The sequence below is a fragment of the Triturus cristatus genome, chromosome 3_2 (assembly GCF_964204655.1).
Source record: "Triturus cristatus chromosome 3_2, aTriCri1.1, whole genome shotgun sequence".
In the NCBI taxonomy this organism is placed as follows: Eukaryota; Metazoa; Chordata; class Amphibia; order Caudata; family Salamandridae; genus Triturus; species Triturus cristatus.
This window is the reverse complement of record NC_140584.1, coordinates 873,995,534-874,013,790: the sequence shown is the minus strand read 5'-3', so window position 1 is coordinate 874,013,790 and position 18,257 is coordinate 873,995,534. Positions and strand designations below refer to the sequence as shown.

The 18,257-nt window shown below is 48.4% G+C and overlaps 1 protein-coding gene across 5 annotated transcripts in view; it reads right to left on the bottom strand.

The window, feature by feature from the left end:
• The window catches only part of SSH2 (slingshot protein phosphatase 2), a 611,356-nt gene that overhangs the window by 80,894 nt on the left and 512,205 nt on the right, over window positions 1-18,257 (bottom strand). For all 5 annotated transcript variants that reach the window (XM_085649239.1, XM_085649240.1, XM_085649242.1 and 2 more), the window contains one exon: window positions 10,561-10,664. In XM_085649239.1, the coding sequence (XP_085505365.1) occupies window positions 10,561-10,664 (104 nt within the window). The remainder of the gene's footprint in view (window positions 1-10,560; window positions 10,665-18,257) is intronic.

Below are 18,257 nucleotides of genomic sequence, written 5' to 3'. Positions count from 1 at the left end.
GGGACACCGGGCTGGTTACATGCAGACACGTGTACATGCGTGTGCACACGTGTACGGGCTGTGCAGGGAAGATTCCTAGCGTGCGCAGTCCAGGAGCAGCTACAAAGTGAATGGTGTGGCAGGACTTATGCAGTATTGGGTGGTGACATGGAATAGGCTTTATACACTGAAAAAAAACATGCCAGGGAAAGAAGTCAGTGTGTTTTACTGTGCTTTCACTTTATTATTCCCCTATGGGGATGTGGGGCCCATGGCTAGATTAACTTCCGTTAGGCCTACAGATTCCAGACACGCACTTAAGTCCAATGTAGCGAATGTGAAAATAAGTATTCTGCAGAGTCCAAAGTCATATTTGTACTGCTTTTGGGTCATCCAGAACGGTCATATTTCTCTGAGCCAGCCATGACCAGACCCAGGCTGAGGGCTGACCTCAGTTGGATGGATTGATAACCTTTCTTGAGGACCACTCCATGAAGAGATGATGGGTGGGGCTACAGGCTCATCCATCACTAGGTGCCAGGCACCAGGCTGCACCAAGGAGGGAAGGAGTTGGGTTTCAGAGGCCATGTGGCCAGAGACACTGGAGGACGCCATTTTTTAAGAAACCCAGAGGCTGGACAAGGAGGGAGCAGTGGCAGGAAAGTGATGTGTCGCTGTTTGACAGGACCAACAGGGACTTCCTGCCAGCCCCCTACTCAACTTTTAAAAAGTGCTTGCACAGGAAGAGAAGCTTTCTCTGGGGTGTGGTCTGCTGAGGCTGAAGGTGCTGGAGCCTGGCGCAATGGGCAGTTGGAAGGAGAGACCCCCTGACTACCCCCAGGACACTAACAGCACCAGAAGAAGAGCCCAGGACCGGTGCACAGGAGCAGTGGCCTCTGCGCAGGGAGAAGAGAGTCCACAGAGGAGAGCCAGGCGAAAGGCTGGCGCAGGGAGCCAGTGAAGACCGCAACCCTGCTGAATCAGAGACCCAGAGGGCGGAAGAGAGTGTTCCCAGTGGCTGGGGCTGGTAAAGAGGAGCATGAAGCGCCCCACAATGCCTCGCCAGGCATTTGGAAATCTGCCGTTTTGGTGCTTTGTGGCCCCCAGAGGGTGGTCACCCTCACTTGTGAAAAGGTGCTGGGGGAGCTGCTGGAGAAGCGCAGTCTTCCCCCCCCCCCCCCCCCACCCCCCGCATGAGGAAATCTGCCGTTTTGGTATCGGGTGGCCCCCAGAGGATGGGGTCACCCTCATGTGTGAAAAGGGGTGCAGGCGGGCTGCAGGAGCACCGCAGCCTCCCCCAGCATAAAGAAGAACAGTCCACCCATAAGTTTCACGGGGCATCTGAAAGAATAACCCCTCAAGTGCTCAGCCAGCCTTTAACACCTTCTAGGCTGGAATTTATGTTCTACAGCTGAGGGTGTACTATGAAGTGCATGGAGTGAAGGGCTGAGTTGGGGATGTCTGAAGAAGGGCATCCCCTGGAGGTGAAGTGGTATAATTGCACCGAAATGCATTTACTATTGGTTATTACACATGTGACTGAAAGTCACATGTGTAAAGTGAAGTACCTGTGTAAAGTGATGTTAAGCTAAATGGAGTTATGTTACTGGACCTTCCTGCTAGGGGGTCTGGCTGTATTTACGTAATCCCATGCTTTTACCTGTGATTCCTTTTAAAGTGAAGAGGCGCACTGCAGGAGAAGTGTAGTTGCCAGGAGTACTTCTTTTGAAGGGACTGTAAGTCACATGTGTAAGGAGATGTCATAAGCCAAGTGGGGCTATGTTGCCAGACAGTCCTGCTACGGTGTCTGGTTGTATATGCGCAATCCTGTGATTTCATCTGTGATGCCTTTAGGGGCTGTAATTGCAACGCATTCAAATGATCAACCAAGGTGATGAGTACTGTCATTCTAAAGTGTGCGTAAACATGGATTCTTGCTGCTGCGCTTAGGTGAAGACCCCAGACTGCTAGTAGGAGATGCTCAGTCAGGGTCATGTGTCACCAAGGCAGGTTTACCCCTTTTTAATGCTTGTTGAGGTAATGGGGTGGGTCACCACTGGGATGGTGCCAGTGCACAGGGCCCTCGCTCCAGGTTATGTTCAACTATCTGCATTGGGGGCAAGTTGATGTGCATACATGGGAGTGGTGGTACTAGACCCCACCCCCCCCTTTGCGGGAGGGGTGGAGATGTTATGCAATGTCACAAAGTAATTCCAACAGCTTATTTATATATGTAAACTGGTGCATAGTATTGAGTAGTGTGTGTGTTTAACCCCTTCCATGCGGGGCGGATTCCCCCGCTGTGCTGACCGTTACCTGCGCGGGCGTGGTCATGACGGAACGGTTCCGTCATGAGCACAGCTCAACCGACGCTCATGACGGAACCGTTCCGTCATGAGCGTCGAAGGGGTTAATAAACGTACTCTTACTTTTATAAAGCAAAGTACAGACTGGACAATCAATTATTGAGTGTTATTTTTGTGCACCTGCAAATGACGATTACTAGCCCACACCACTTCCCTTGAGTAAGCTTCAGACTGCTCTGCAACGCTACCCTCTGAGAGTCAGGCGCTACAATTGGGTGTTTGGTTCCCAGTAAAGGACAAATGTAGTCATGTTATTTGTGCAGGCCTCACAGGTGCTGCCTCGTTTTCCAACAAGCCCCCTGTCGCCAATGGCACTGCCTTTAGAGCTCCTAGTACCAAAGACTATTACTCAATGTAGTGCTACAGTAATAGTACTAACAAGAACCTCCACTGGCTCCCCATCCCCTCAAGGATCACTTTTAAACTCCTCTGCCTTACATATAAGGCTTTAACTGCAGGCCCGGCTGATGCCCTTGGATCACTTCTCTCTAGATACGTTCCGAGTAGATGTCTCCGATCCAGTGAGCTTAATCGAATGGTAATTCCCAGAGCCAAGAAGGCTAGATGGGGGAGCAAAGCTTTTTCCATACTGGCTCCTCTGATGTGGAATTCACTCCCCCTGGAAATCAAAACACTGCCCTCCCTTGACCTCTTTAGGAAGTCATTGAAAACTTGGCTCTTTATCAATGCTTACCAGTAGGCTCTGTTTCTTTTCGCTCACAGTCTTTATTTGGATTAGGCGCCTTGACGCCCATTGGGCATAGCTGCACAATATAAATAATGTTTCATTCATTCATTCATTCAACATGCATGCAGAAACTACTGCTATTACTAATTCTTATTGGCCAATCTAGGACTACTATTAACATTAACTATAACTGGCTCTATTACTATAAATAGGATTATTACTATTACTATTACTGTCACCACTGTTCTAGCTCATACTACCACAACTAGTGCTACAGTAATTAATTTTAGGACTATTTATACAATTCCTTTAAAACTGGCCCAGCTACTACTTGTACCAATACTGTTGCAAAAACCTCAACTGCTACAAGTAGTTCTTACACTTGTGTAATATTGCTACATGTACTCCTACCAGTGCCGTGTGTATAGTGATTCAGCCACTGTGTATGTTGCCAATACTAATTGAAGATCGAACCCTATTACTTCTGCCATTGAATCTACAACCTTTCAGTAGGAACAAACATAATAGTATAAACTGTGCTGTGCTTGAAAGCTTTTCCGCAGTGTCTTTGAAAAGGTAAGGACGAGTAAGAACCTATATTTAAGTTACTCTACGAAACTCTAAGTAAAGTCTATTCATTGAATTGGAACTTCCCTGGCTGACTCATTACAATAAAAGCAGCAGGAACAGAATCTCCTGTGGTTTAACTTAAATCTATTTTAAAATGGCTATTAAAATCCTATTGATTTTAATTTGACGAAAGTTAGTGTCATACGGGTTTTGTAAAAAGCGGGGGTGAGGAAGGTTGGTCTAATATGAAACTTTGCCAAAATCTTGCCTTCAGAAGCAATAAAATCATTTGATCAGAAGAGCGACCAAATTAAGGATTAGTTCAAACTTATGCTGTAAATTGTAAAACATCCTCATCTACAAGTGACCCTGTGGCACAGTAATAAGAGAATTCCTATATTTTTACTAGGAAAACACAATCCCTATAAGGATAAAAAAGGATAAAACTGAAACTATTATGCAGAGCTTGTCCTGCTCAGAAGCAAACCAAAATTTGGTATAGGACAAAAAGTACTATACCATTCAAATGGCCCACACAAGCTTTTGTAAGTCTGGAGTACCGAAAGAGGTCACTCTCCAAGGAAAATACCCGCATCCAGCCGGATTCAGTAATCAAATGGATGATGGCAGCACAATCTTAGGCGTAAAGCATAATCTTCTGCGCCCTGGCGTGATGCCCATCACTTCCTAACCCCAGTTAAAATCCAACAAATAACCTCCGCAGCCTGGTGCTGGTCACCACAAGATGCGCCTGTGAATAATGGTTGCATGAAATCACGGCAGAGTGATGCGAATGTCTGTCTGTAATTGACTTCCTCAGTTTTAAGGATCCTAGAGGTGCCCTACATTGGCATGTAACCTGTGTATATGACCACGAGTCTCAAAAATAATGTCTTAGCCTCATCTTATTTTGCTTCATCATGGAATGCCCAGGCTCCCTAACTGAATACGTAAAACTTTACACTGGGAAAGACAAACTCTTGATCAAGACATTCAAAAGCGAAACATGAATTCTAGTCTCATGATGTTGGCCCTTTTAGTGAAAAAAAATGTACATAACGAGGCTTTGAAATCAGATATTTTTAAAGTATGAAACCTGGTGGCCTTTCTGAATAGGACACTGTGGGGCGTGCACCAAGATGCTCTCAATCCCTTCCCTGAAGGACAACTTGAGCAAAATTTCTCCAAGACCTTGCGATAGTCTTCTCAGCTATCTGGCATGATCAACTAGCAGATCTGAGAGCAAAAGGACAGCCTGTACCTGAATGCTCAGTCTCTATAATGCTGCCCCCATGAGAAGACCGAGAACAAGCCGCGCAATGATGGACAAAGGACTGAAGCTAAATCCCTCTTCCCCACTCTTTGGCCCTGGTATACAAGTGGCAGAGGAGTGTGTTAGAAATCTTCGCTCATGAAGGATTCACCTCACCGGCACCAACAGCAGAGAACAGCCACTCCACATAGTAAGTACACCCCTGTCTGTCTCTTAACACTTCAACTCTCAGCACTGAGTTGGGATTGGCATCTTTTTCCCAGTATGGAGGTCATTGGATTGAACCCGCCGCCTCCCAGATCATTTCCACAGCCTCTTACGGCCTGTTGATTCTATACCCACTTTTCCCCAAGAATGGAAGACAGTGCCAAGTACAACTTCTAACCAGTGCATAAACATTAGGACCCCCAATATATTAGATCACTTTCACAGAATTCCGTGTCAACTAATTTTCAAATGAAAAATTGAAAATATTTCTCTCAAAATAGTTAGTACTCCATAACCAAGGCCACTGAAACTATGCGACAGTGAGGCCACAGCGATTCTCCCATAATTATAGTTTTGCCACATAATCCCTTATCTGTCGCCTGATCTGCAGGTTTTAACCCAAAAAAGTTGTTTCTAGCTTAAGCGGTTCAAAAATGGCTAAAAATGCAGCAACACGTGTGCCACGTAGTGGAAAGACCGTTGCAAGGTTAGACTGGTCACTTTTCTGTTGCTTTTTGCTATAGTTGGGTGTTAAACTGGTACTGATGAGATGCAACCAATGCCCATACAGTATTACTAAGTTTAAAAATGACGAAATAATTAAGTAATACTATTACAAATATGTGCTGCATTATGCTACATAATTTGCTTTTTCTTGCTGCATAATTTACTCATCCCTGCCATATAACTTGGCCCTCTCCTGCCACATAATTCCAGTGGTTCTTCTGTCCATAACAGATACTAATGACGCTACCTTATGCTCTACTAATACTACATCAACTGGTACTCCTAACACTCTACACAATGCAGTGCCATCGTAATAGCACTACCAATGAAGTGCCCAGCCCCAGGCGGCAATCATGGCTATGCACTCCATGGTGTGGGCTAAGCTTAGAACTGACCTCTGTGCCTCATGACATCCAGTATTCCGTCTGCAGCATCAAGGAAAATTATTCTGCATTGCCTACGTCCTTGTGGAAAGTTTCTGGGCTACCAAAACTGGTAACTCGGGTAGTCTGAGAACTGTGCACGCTATTTGAACAGAAAAATCTAAGCTGCAACAGTTAGACTGGACTATTGCTTGCAGTCGTGATCATAAATATCCAACTACTACTAGAAGAAATCACACAACCTTTGGACTTTTATACACTCTTATGAACTTGCAATGAACATTGATAAACTTTGATTTGGATTTGTCAAGATGAATGAAATATCTGTGATGAATATTCCATGGAATACTTACCAGCACCATCATCTGAGTATTTCCACGCAGGCACCATCAGGAACCATCATGCACCTCAATGTGAAAAGACGCCAGCACTCTGGACAGCTTTGGAGCTACCCACAGCGCAGGTGAAAGGGAACCAGTTTACAGTGCTATTGTGACTTGCTTAAAGGCCTTTGGTGAGGAACCTGACCCAAGCAACTGCCCCATTAAGCAATTAAGGCTGGGAAAGTCATTGTAACCCCAGGGCAGGCATTGGGTGAAGGCCCAACACATGCCAAATGAACAAAAGCAAGCATAAGCCACGTCTGCAAATGGAAACATGATCAGTCGCACACCCTCCTGGTGCAACTGATCATGTTTCTATTTGTAAACTTTGTTTCCGCCCTAGTGGGAAATGTTTGAAAATTCTTAGAAAGGAACTCACAAGTCATAGCAACGTGAAGCAGAGGGCAGGGAGTTCAAAGCTGCACAATACTTGTGGCCAAGAGCCCGCAGATCCGGGCAGGAGCAAATCTCTTGGGCATCCCTACTGATGCATGGGGTGAACTACTGCCAGCAGGGGCCATCCGACTGAGAAGGATCTCTGAAACTAGCCCGCACAAATGTGGAACAGACTCCGAGGTCATAGTGTCTCTTCACTTAAAATGGTTGAGGGGCTCGGAAGCCAGAGTGTCCTAAAGGTGTCCCGCCTGCAGGGAGTACCAGCAAGGTGGCCAGAGGGGACATGGGGGCTGCTCAATGGACAGAGCAAGTGATCAGACGAACTTTCACTTACTGATGATGTTCATCATGTCCAGTGCTATCGACAGCCAAGCCTAACTTTATGCAACATTCAGGGTCAACACATGTTCGCAAATGTGCTTAAAGTCAGTCTACAAAGCATTAAAAAAAAATGTATAAATAAATGGAACAGCGAGGAGGCCATACCTATGGAAGCCACGGATCTGCGGGTGCAAGCCACATACGCAGAACTAAGAGCCACTTGCACCAAGTACTTATGGTAATTCACACACTGAACAGAACAAATGCAATTTGGATGTGTTGGCTTAATCACAGATGCTCATAACCTACTTCAAAAAGACACAAATTGTCGACCACTAAAGACAGAAAGGCTGAGCCAAAATCTAAGCCTACTACACAGAGCTCAAACATGTCTATAAAGTGGGTACGCAACTCACAGAGCCATTTCCTCAGCTGCTGTGTGAACACATTTTCTGGTACAATGCGATTGCGCCTTCTCAATAGTGCTCACTATGCACCACACTGGCGTTTGAGAGTATGTGGCTGTTGCGAACGGTGTGAGTGGGGACAATATACTCGTGTTATTTTGTCAGCCCCTGTCTTTTCTGTCACGTGAGAATACAACCACCCTCAGCAGGTTTACTTACATTTTACTGAAGACCCAGGGTGCACCAATCGTCTTCATATAAAATCTGTCCTCTGACGAGACTGCCAATAAGGGTGGCCAATCGTGAAGGCATTTTTTTAGGTGTTCTATGTAGCGCTAATATGTGCCTTACAGCTGCTTCTGTGCACTGTGCGATTAATCTTAGATGTTCAATTCTTATTTCCTCTGGTTCGTTAACTCTGGTAGTCGGCGGGGAAGATATGAATTCAGTGAAGAGCTGATGGGTTGACTTGGAGCAGCAAGACGCCTGCAGAACCCTCGCGATCCGCGGCTGTATGCAGCCTGGCGGTGCCCGGTAACTTCTCCTTCTGCATCAGAGCTGAAGCGGTTATCTTTCCTCCGCTGAAGTCGCCGGGCTCCTGCACAGGAACAGTACATGCTTGGGCGGCCCGCTGGATCCCTCTGCTGCAGAAACGTGATAACAACTTGAATGAAGCAGGCCGGGTTAACGCACTAGTCTCGTGTGGGCTGTACATGGAGGGCCGCACTGCTGAGCAGTAAGAACCTGTGATCTACATGGAGAACACAACAGAGCCAGGCCCCCCATCATTGGACAACGGCTTTCCTATTGCTGTGTGCAGAGCATCCTTGCACTCCGCTTCCCTCACGGGTGGCTGCAAGGTTTTTGTCACAGTCCCTCCTGCGCTGTATCGTACTTTACACCTCTACATAGCCCCTTTTCTTTAGCCTGGTTTCGGCACGGGTAACAAACTGGTCCCCAAACCTTTCAGGAAGGCCGCTCTCTTCGAAATGCCCATTCGGTCCTTTGAGAGAAGCACAGACACGGGTCCGGCTTGCGGAGGGCGCCAAGGAGGGCCCCAGAGGAGCACAGGGCCTGGCAGACGGGAGCCGATCAGGGTCACTTCCATGCGTGTCGACAGGACAACGAGCCACTCCACAGGACACCCGCAGTCTGCTACGTCTGCAGCATGCTGCATTCAGAGACGTGCACTGCAGTGTTTAAAACAATGCGTGTGGAATCATCACAGGAGGACAGGTGCTTTTGCCTAAAAAGGTAGGACTGTTTGATTGTGCCCCACGTGACGTGGGGAAATTTAGTGGCAAATACAGCAAGACAACCAAATCAGTGCTTTCTGCTCTCAGTTAAAAGATATCCAAGAAGAAGTCGTGAATTAGAAACGTTGCAGCAAAATCACAGGCAGACTGGTTATCATGTCAATGATTTCTGAAAGAATACACGTAAAACCACCTGGAAACGAGCACGGTCAAGGTCAACAGGTCTGGTGCTGGCTACCAACACGCTGCTTTATCATGAATTGTTTGGCCATGTTTTTGCAAAACTGTAGTTGGGAAAGCTACCGGGCCCCAGAAATAAAATAAAAAACGAAGGCTGAAAGAAAAACTATTTTGGGGTCTCAAAAAGCAAGCATTGCCATAGTGGTCTTGGCACTGAAGGAAGCTAATTTGAGTGAGCTTGCGGCTACTCTGGAAGGGAAGGATGCAGTCACTGACCGTGAAGGTGTACAATGGCTGTAGTGTGCTGACTTACTGTCCCCTATGAACTGTAGGGTGTGGAAGAAAAATGTCGAGGACACAAAAACAGCCCAATGGATGAAGAGGGTTGACTGAAAGCCCCTAGAGTTATTTATAGTGTACATACAATTGTAGTAAAATCTAAAAAGGTTTAGGATAATGCCAGACTAAAAAAGTGACCTATTAATTGGGAGCTAATATAAATTTGAGAAAAATCAACGATGTCAATCTTGGAGTGGCTTATTATAGAAAATTACTAGTATGTTGGAGCAAAGAAACGGTTTTAGGCAGGTGTATCTGCTTTGATGTTCTAATACAGTGCTTATGCCACCATGAACCTGCTTTAATGTGCTTGGAGACAACATCAGAAAGCCGAAAAGGGGAGACCGATGGGATGACAGAAGGGGTTCGGCATTACTTCACATTTGCAGCAAATAAAAGGGTGATGTGGGAGCAGAGGCAAGGAATGTGCAGCACTTCTCACATCAGACTAGATGGGGTGTGGGGACTCTGGAAGCAAGTCATAGGGTAAAAAGTGGCAGAGAGTGGGGGATCAGGTATGCATATGATGAAATAGCCACAAGAATAGACACCCACTGGGTTGTTTTGGTAGTAAATGGGAGCCAGGCCCAGCATCAGGCGGGAGATGGTGGGGGCCTGGCCCAGCATCATGCGGGAGATGGGGGGGGGGGGGGGGGGGGGGGGAGCATGGCCCAGCATCATGCGGGAGATATGGGGGGGGGGGGAGCCTGGCCCAGCATCATGCGGGAGATGGGGGGGGGGAGCCTGGCCCAACATCATGCGGGAGATGGGGGGGGGAGGAGCCTGGCCCAGCATCATGCGGGAGAGGAGGGGGAGCCTGGCCCAGCATCATGCGGGAGAGGAGGGGGAGCCTGGCCCAGCATCATGCGGGAGAGGAGGGGGAGCCTGGCCCAGCATCATGCGGGAGAGGGGGGGGGGTAGCCTGGCCCAGCATCATGCGGGAGAGGGGGGGGTAGCCTGGCCCAGCATCATGCGGGAGAGGGGGGGGTAGCCTGGCCCAGCATCATGCGGGAGAGGGGGACCAGGCACAGCATCATGTGGGAGATGGGGGCCTGGCCCAGCATCAGCATAAAGACACACTGGATTGTATTTGATGGTAGTAAATGATGAGCTTGATGGCTGTCTGGAATGGCATCAAGCTGCTCAGACCCCTGCGGCATTGCTCTTGCCTATGGTGATGTGGCTACTCATCTTCCTGATCCTGAAACTGGTCAGTACCCTCCAACGGTACTGCAAGTAGCCAGAAAAACTTTAGGGATGCAGCGACAGATCGGTGGGTAGACTGTGGTGCAGATTTTGCATTACCTGCATGCTTGTTGCGTCGGTGGCTGATTCTGGGTGTAGATGAGCCATTTCCTCGTGGTAGAAAGAGGGCTGCTCCTTTCACAGTGAGAAAACTTTCGCTGATGCTGAAAGGGAAAGAAAAGGAAGCGGTCAGCATCAAGGCATCTCTACCCTGCAGCAAGGCAAACAGCGGCATTTAACACTAGAAAGATATCTTCAAAGGCACAACTCATCACATCACTACGTACAGTGTATCTGAAACATCAGGGTCCAAGAAAGGGTTCCTCCGCAGGCAACTTTTGGCTCCATCCAGTACAAGAAACCATCGTGCCTGGCTTGCCAGCCAAGAAATGTGAGAGTTGGATTCTAGATTCTAGTACTTCTGACACAAATCTCACTGTGTGTTATGAACTGCATCAAGCCCAGCTTGCCCCCCCTCTCCCCCAAGGGAGACAAAATCGGTCCACCCCAGAGGGAGCCATTACCAGAGCAAACTGTGAAGTTACATTTAAACAATAAGTCTGTTGATAATTCCGATGATTATCTACTTTATGTGCATGCGAGTCATACATGGCGAAAGGATGTACTCATGTCACCAGTAGGAGGCCATTAATGCTCACCCAAAAATGCTCTACCTAATTAGAAAAAGGTAATGTGCCTTCAAACAAGTCTCAATTCGGTAATCAGATTCAGAGTGACAGATACTGGTCGACTGCCAGCAAAGCCTTGAAAATTGTCTATTAGAAGTCTATCTTATAAACACATGACGACTACAGGAAAACTCTCTTCCTCATCTTAAGATTCCATCTTGTAACACTATAGCCTTAATCATGGATTGACGTTTTGGTGTAAAAGCACCCAGTTATCCATGTATTGAGGTTCGCATCATATCATAGAAAAACTATGATGATAACAATAAAAAATCCTGAATAGCAAGAGGAATTTTAAGTCGAGACCTGTCCAAATATCATCGAACAGAAAAGTCGTACCATTCTCGTGAAGGGCACTGACCCCACGATGATGCAAAGCAACCCAGAAAAGAGACTTAAGATGCCATTGAACAAGGAATTCAATGAAATGAGACTTCAGAGTAGCACCATGACTCCTTGTAGGCCCCCTCAACGATGACAAACTGCTCCAGACGCACCATCTTGCATAATACAAACGACATCTGAGACTTACAATAGTGGAGGTACAGACTGGTCAAAGTTGTATAATGGCTCGAGAGACCTTATTATTTTAATAATAATTGCCATTTGTAAAGCGCGAACATAGGGTTTCAAGGCGCTGGCGGCAATCGGGGAGATAAAGTGAGCTATCGCCCAGAGTCACATGATGCTGATCTGGGCTACCACCGGTGCCGTGGATTGAACTGTTGCCGCATGCTCCGGAGTCAGCCGCTCTGGCCGCTGCGCCACACCTCTCCAATTATACCCAGTAATCATAACATACCACAATACAGCATGACACAGACCGCAGCAGTCTCACAATCTAATGATGAACGTCAATATCTGTGATGTGAACTACTCACAATAGCCTAAGCGGTGTTCACTTACAACTATATCGAACAGAAGCATTACTATAGCATGAAACAAACTGCATCCAAGTCTCATACAATCCTCAGACAAACATTAATATGTGATGCGCACTGCCCACAAGAGCCCTGGGCAATGGCTTGGGCACAGTGAACAAATTCCACTATCAACAGCTCTGGGGATTGAATCACAAAATACGGACTTTTTACTGAGAGAAGACTTGTACATTACAGGCTGCTGTGTGAACCAGACAGCCAGTGAGGTGACCGCACAATATAGTCGAGTAAGGCGGTATATAGGTCTGCAAGCGCAGAGGCCTTCTCCACCAATAACGACTGCTACCGTTTCATACAGACAACGCAACTACTTCCGAGTAGAGCTGCTCTTAGAAGACTACTCCTGGACTGAGGGGAAAAAAAGTCCAGTATGTAGCCAAGAGGCCTGCACTTTTTTTTTTTTTTTTTTAAAGAAAAAATAGTCGTTTTCCAAGAGGCAGGTCATAAGAGCAAAACAAGAAAAAAGTGTTCAAATGAAATCTGAGCGAGGACGCGTGATTGAGAAATGTTTCTGCACAGCTGTGCATTCCAGTCTCCAAAGATTTCTGTGCCTCGGGTTCACTCACGCCTTACCAACAGGCGCGAGAAATATCAGCCCGACTTTAAATACCAAGACAGAAATCAAGCTCCCAGATGAGAAGCTGTGCATAGAGAAAGAAAATTGTTTCTTTGGTGCAAATGACATAAAAAAGAAACTTAGCTCGATTACTTAAAATATAGCGTTCGTATTATTGTAGATACAATAAAAGTGAACTATCAATCAATCAATCAATCAATCAGGTGTTTGTTAAGGGCGACTACTCACCCGTAAGGGTCTCAAGGCGCTGGGGGGTGTGAGGGGGTGGGGGTGGTTGTCGCAGGTTCCAGTCCATCAAGGAGGGGGTCTGTCGAAGAGCCAGGTTTTGAGGTTTCTTGCGAAGATGAGGAGCGATGTCTGTCTGAGGTGGAGCGGAAGGTCGTTCCAGGCTCTGGCCGCTCAGAAGGAGCGGCCTCCCGATCTGGTCTTTCGGGCGCAGGGGACCATGGCGTAGGAGAGCTGGGCTGATCGTAGGGTCCTTTGGGGTGCGTGGAATTTGAGTCGGCGGTTCAGGTATGCTGGTTCGGTGTCGTGGAGAGCCTTGTGAGTGTGGACTAGCATCTTGAAGGTGACTCTAGCTTCGATGGGGAGCCAGTGGAGTGTGCACAGGTGCAGGAAGATGTGGCAGTGTCTTGGCAGGTTGAGGGCCAGTCTTGCGGTGGTTGCAGGTGAGGTTTTTGTTTAGTCCGGCATAGAGTGCGTTGCCGTAGTCAAGCCTGCTGGTGACCAGGGCGTGAGTGACTGTCTTTCTGTGTTCGAGGGGAATCCATTTGAAGGTCTTACGTAGGAGGTGGAGGGAGTAGAAGCAGGAGGACGAGACGGAGTTGATCTGGCGGTCCATTTTGAGCTCTGAGTCCAGGATGATTTCCAGGTTGCGTGCGTGGTCCGTGGGGGTGGGCAGGAGGGCGGGGGACCACCAGGTGTTGTTCCAGGCGTCGGGGTTTTGGCCCATGATGAGTACTTCCGTTTTGTTGGTGTTTAGTTGTAGGCAACTATTTTTCATCCATTTGGCGACGGCTTCCATGCCTTCTCGAAAGTTGTGTCTGGCGGTGTTGGGTTCATTGGATAGGGAGAGGATGAGTTGGGTGTCGTCTACATATGACACAATGTTGAGTCCGTAGGTTCTGACGATGGGGGCGAGCGGAGCCATGTAGATGTTGAAGAGCGTAGGGCTGAGGGAGGACCCCTGGAGGACTCCGCAGGTGGTAGGTGTAGGGTCCAAGAGGAAACGGGGGAGTCTGACCCGCTGCGTTCTGCTGGAGAGGAAGGAGCGGATCCAGGGCCTTGTCTTGGATCCCTGTGTCATGGAGTCTGCGTATTAGGGTGCGGTGAGACTGTGTTGAACGTCGCTGAGAGGTTGAGGGCTGCTGTTTCTCCTTTGTCCAGTAAGGTACGGATGTAGTCTGTTGCGGCGAGGAGGGGGTTTTCGTACGTTGTTTTTTTCTGAAGCCGGCTTGGGAGGAGTCAAGGATGTTGGGCTCTTCGATGAATGTGGCGAGTTGGCTGTGGATGGCTTTCTCGATGACTTTTGCTGGGAACGGGAGCAGGGGGATGGGTCTGTAGTTTGAGGTCGTTGGGGACCGCTGAGGGTTACCTTCAGGAGGGGGTTGATCTCAGCGTGTTTCCAGTTATCAGGGAACGAGGCGGATGCCAGGGAGCGGTTGATGGTGTGGCAGAGCATGGGTGCAATGGTGTCGGCAGCTCTGTTGAAAATGTGGTGGGGGCAGGAGTCCGTGGGGGCCCCGGAGTGGATTGACTTCGTCATCTTCAGTGTGTCTTCGGTGGTGAGGGCTGTCCAGTTGTCGATCGCTGGCTTCAGGGTGTCGGGGGTGGTTGGTGAGGGTTCAGTGTTCTGGTTGTCTTCATCAAAGTTGTCATAGATGCTCTTCATTTTATGGTGGAAATAGGTGCTAAGTTTGTCGCAGAGGTCTTGTGAGGGAGGGATGTCGGTGGACTCACTGGTGGGTTGGGCGAACTCCTTGATGATGTTGAAGAGTTCTTTGCTGTTGTGTGCATGAGTGGAGATTCGGTCTGCAATCGCTTTTTTCTTCATTTTTCCGATGAGTTGGTGGTGGGTGTTGGTGGCAGCTCTGAAGTTGTTGTGGGCTTCTGTGGATATGGTGTTCCTCTAGGCCTTTTCGAGGCTGCGGTAATTGCGTCTGGACTCCCGAAGTTCGGTGGTGAACCATCTAGCTTTCTTGGCGCGGGTGATGTTTTTCTTGAGGGAGGCTATGGTGTTGGCGCGGTCGGAGATCCATCTGTGCAGGGCTCAGACTGCGGTGTTGGGGCTGTCGTTTTCTGCGATGGTTGGGGTGGAGTTGCTGAGTGACTAGGTTAGCTGGTCGTCACGGATTCTGGTCCAGTTTCTTCGTGGGAGCAGGTGCTGGTGTCTGTGGATGGTGGGTGTTCTGAAGGTGAAGTGGACACATCGATGGTCAGTCCATGGGAGTTCGGTGGTGTGGCTGAAGGTGATGGAGTTTCCTGTTGTGAAGATAGGGTTGAGGGTATGTCCTGCTGAGTGCGAGGGTTTGGTCACGATCTGGCGGAGTCCAATGTTGTGGAGGTTGTCCAGGAGAATGTGGTGCTGGGGTCCAGTTGGTTGTAGAGGTGGAAGTTGAGGTCTCCCAGTAGGGTGCAGTTGGTGGACGCGATGGCATGTGGGGAGATGATGTCCGTGATGGAGTTGGCGAAAAATCCGCGGGGTCCAGGGGGTCGGTACATTAGGGTTCCTCGGAGGGTGGAGGTAGGGCTGGCCAGTATCTTGAAGTGATGGTGTTCCATCAGGTCTGTGGGCTCGTCGGGGAGTGTGCTCAGGCGGAAGGTGGATTTGTGGACGATGGCGATTCCTCCTCCAGGGCAGGTGGGGCGGTCCTTCCTGGAGATCTTGGGCGATGTTGGTCCAGGTTTCGGTAAAGAATGCTACGTCCGGGGCGGTGCTGTCGAGGAGGTCCCAGATTTCAGAGGTGTGTTTGGGGAGGGATCGGACGTTGAGGAGGATGCATTGCAGGGTCTTCGGTTTGGTTGTGTTCTTGTGGACGGGTTGCGCTGGGTCCGTGGTCTTGGCGGTGCAGCAGGTGTGCTGGCAGTGGTGACAGCTGAAGGGTGCGTGCGAGTCGGCTAGTGATGCTAACTTGCAGTTGTTGTTGCGGCCTGGGTTGAGAGCGTGGAGTGCCGCTGGGTCATAGCGTTGGTGCCGCCATTAAGCAGGGGTCGGGGAGGGCTGGACAGCTGGGAGGGAAGCTGGATTGGGCCAGTCACACTGGTCGTGCTGGGTGGGGGGGGGGGCGGGGGCAGCAGCGGCGGGGAAAAATGGCCTGAAAAATGCAAAAGGAAAAAGGCAAAAAGAGAGAGAAGTGCAAATAAGGCAGCAAAAGTGTAAGAAAGAGTGGAGGAAAAACACAGAGGACACAGAAGGAGAGTGATGGGGGGAGCTTGAAAAGAGGACAAAACAACAGAAAATGGAGGAAAGACCCAGAAGGAGAGTGAAGGGGGAGATAAAAAGTGAGGGGAAAAAAAAATAAGAGAAAAAGCAGAGAGAGAGAATGGAGATAGAGGTCCACTGGACCACCAGGGATGAGGCGCAGGTGAAACCTGCAGGTGGAGGAGGGCCTCAAACACCAACACTCGAGAGTGCAGGGGCTCACTTAATGGTAGAGCTGCGATGGTGGGAGAGCAATTTCACTGACAGTGAAACTAGGGGCTATTAAAACGGTGTACCTCATAAACCCTGTCATCTGTGGAGTTGGATAATGAACACTTATTGTTCAAACTCAAAATACTCATTTGATGAGTACAGGAAGAAGATGAAAGGCGGAGTCAGACCTGTTAATATTCGAACTTGACCTACACTCTGCCAACAAAGCCCGCTCACACCAATAGACTATCCTACGCCCGCATGAGAAGTCTTTGCCTTGCTCATCATTCCCGAGGCTTACCTCACTCTCAGAGCAGCGAGGCATCAAGTTTGGTTGCAGCGTCTTGTATGTTCAGGTGTGTAACCTTCCAGCTGATTAGGTAAACTGACAGGAAAGGGGCAGATCTTTGTGATGTCAGACCCCCGATCATCAAGGAGTTGCATCCAGGAGCAGCTATCCAGTCCTAGAACCGGGAGGGGCAGCTTAGAAAGGGGCCTTGGGGCACATCAGCAGACTGCTATCATTGCCACGTTCACTGAACAGAGGATTGTCTCAGCCATGCCTGCAAGGGATGGTGCACAGGTGCCTTAAGTCGTCAGCGTGTTCAAACATTATGCACACTGAAGTTCCCCCAAAATATCACCAGCAAGACCCAAACAGCGAGATAGTGTTTTTTCAAGCCCAACTTGACCTTGCCAGAAAATAGCTGCTGAGGGGTCAGAGCAGCAAATGCAGGCTATGCCACAACCTGCAGATATTGCATACTGAAAGTTATTAGCAGTCTGTTTGTGGAAGGCCTCAAGGGGACAATGTCAAAAACGTACATTGTTTACTATTGTTTGGCTCTGCTGTAACTCATTTTCTTTCATCTTTGATGGCGTGCTTTCCTTTTGTTGTTCGCCCCTCCCCAGAGGATAGCCTCCTTACCGTCCTTTTGATAGGATGAGACGACCTGTATGCTTCCACCACTTACATTTAGGGGAACTGCTTCTTTCTTTTTGATTAAGCCCGCCATATGTTTTCTTGGTCTCGCATGTGCTACTCCTCCACTCAAACACCTCTCCCTTCGCCTAACCCTACCTCTACCCCCATTGCTCCCCTACCACTCGCAGACAAAGAAAATGCTTTCATTGTAACTTTTTTATTTTTAAGGACTCACTAGCTGCCATTTGCTGGTATGACACTTTGCAGTCTAGAAAGCACATCAACGTGCATCAATTGCTCCCTCACTCACAACCCCACTGTTTCCCATGTCCTGCCCCACACCCTTGAGGTTCATGAAATAAATCTTCCAAGACTTTTCTGGAGGGCAACTGCCATTTACTGTTGGGCGCTCCGTATTCCAAGTCACCTTTGCACTAAAATAAATAAATATTTTATTTACAAAGCCAACTGTTGTCTGCCATCTTGGATTGGTAAACTAAAAGATATATATAAGAAAATGGTCATGCATCACTCAGCTGGTGTGCGCATTAACAGGGACACCTGCATACGTCATCATGAATACATCTGTCAGCAGAATGGCACAGCTGCCAGCAGCAGCTGCGTCTTTTTTGGTTCACGCTGCATAGCATCAGGTAAACAAAAACACTGGCACCGCCACTAAGTCAGTCAGCAAGGCATGATCTATTGGCTTTGCCAACGCTTGTTCTAACTTCTCAGCAAATGAGTACACCAATCATCAATTGAGAGGCTGTGTAAAGTAAGCGTAGTGACAGAGTTCAAACCGCAAAGCACTACAAACCGACCAGTGAGGGTATCTTGCCTGGGCTTGTGACCCCATATAAAACAATCAAATTAAGCCATCTATTTAAAGGCGAGGTTCTCCGATCCGACAGCAGTTAATCAGGCAAAATACATGTAGACGGTGTCTTTACGGTACTAGGCACACACAAAACCTGGCTCAGTGACAAGC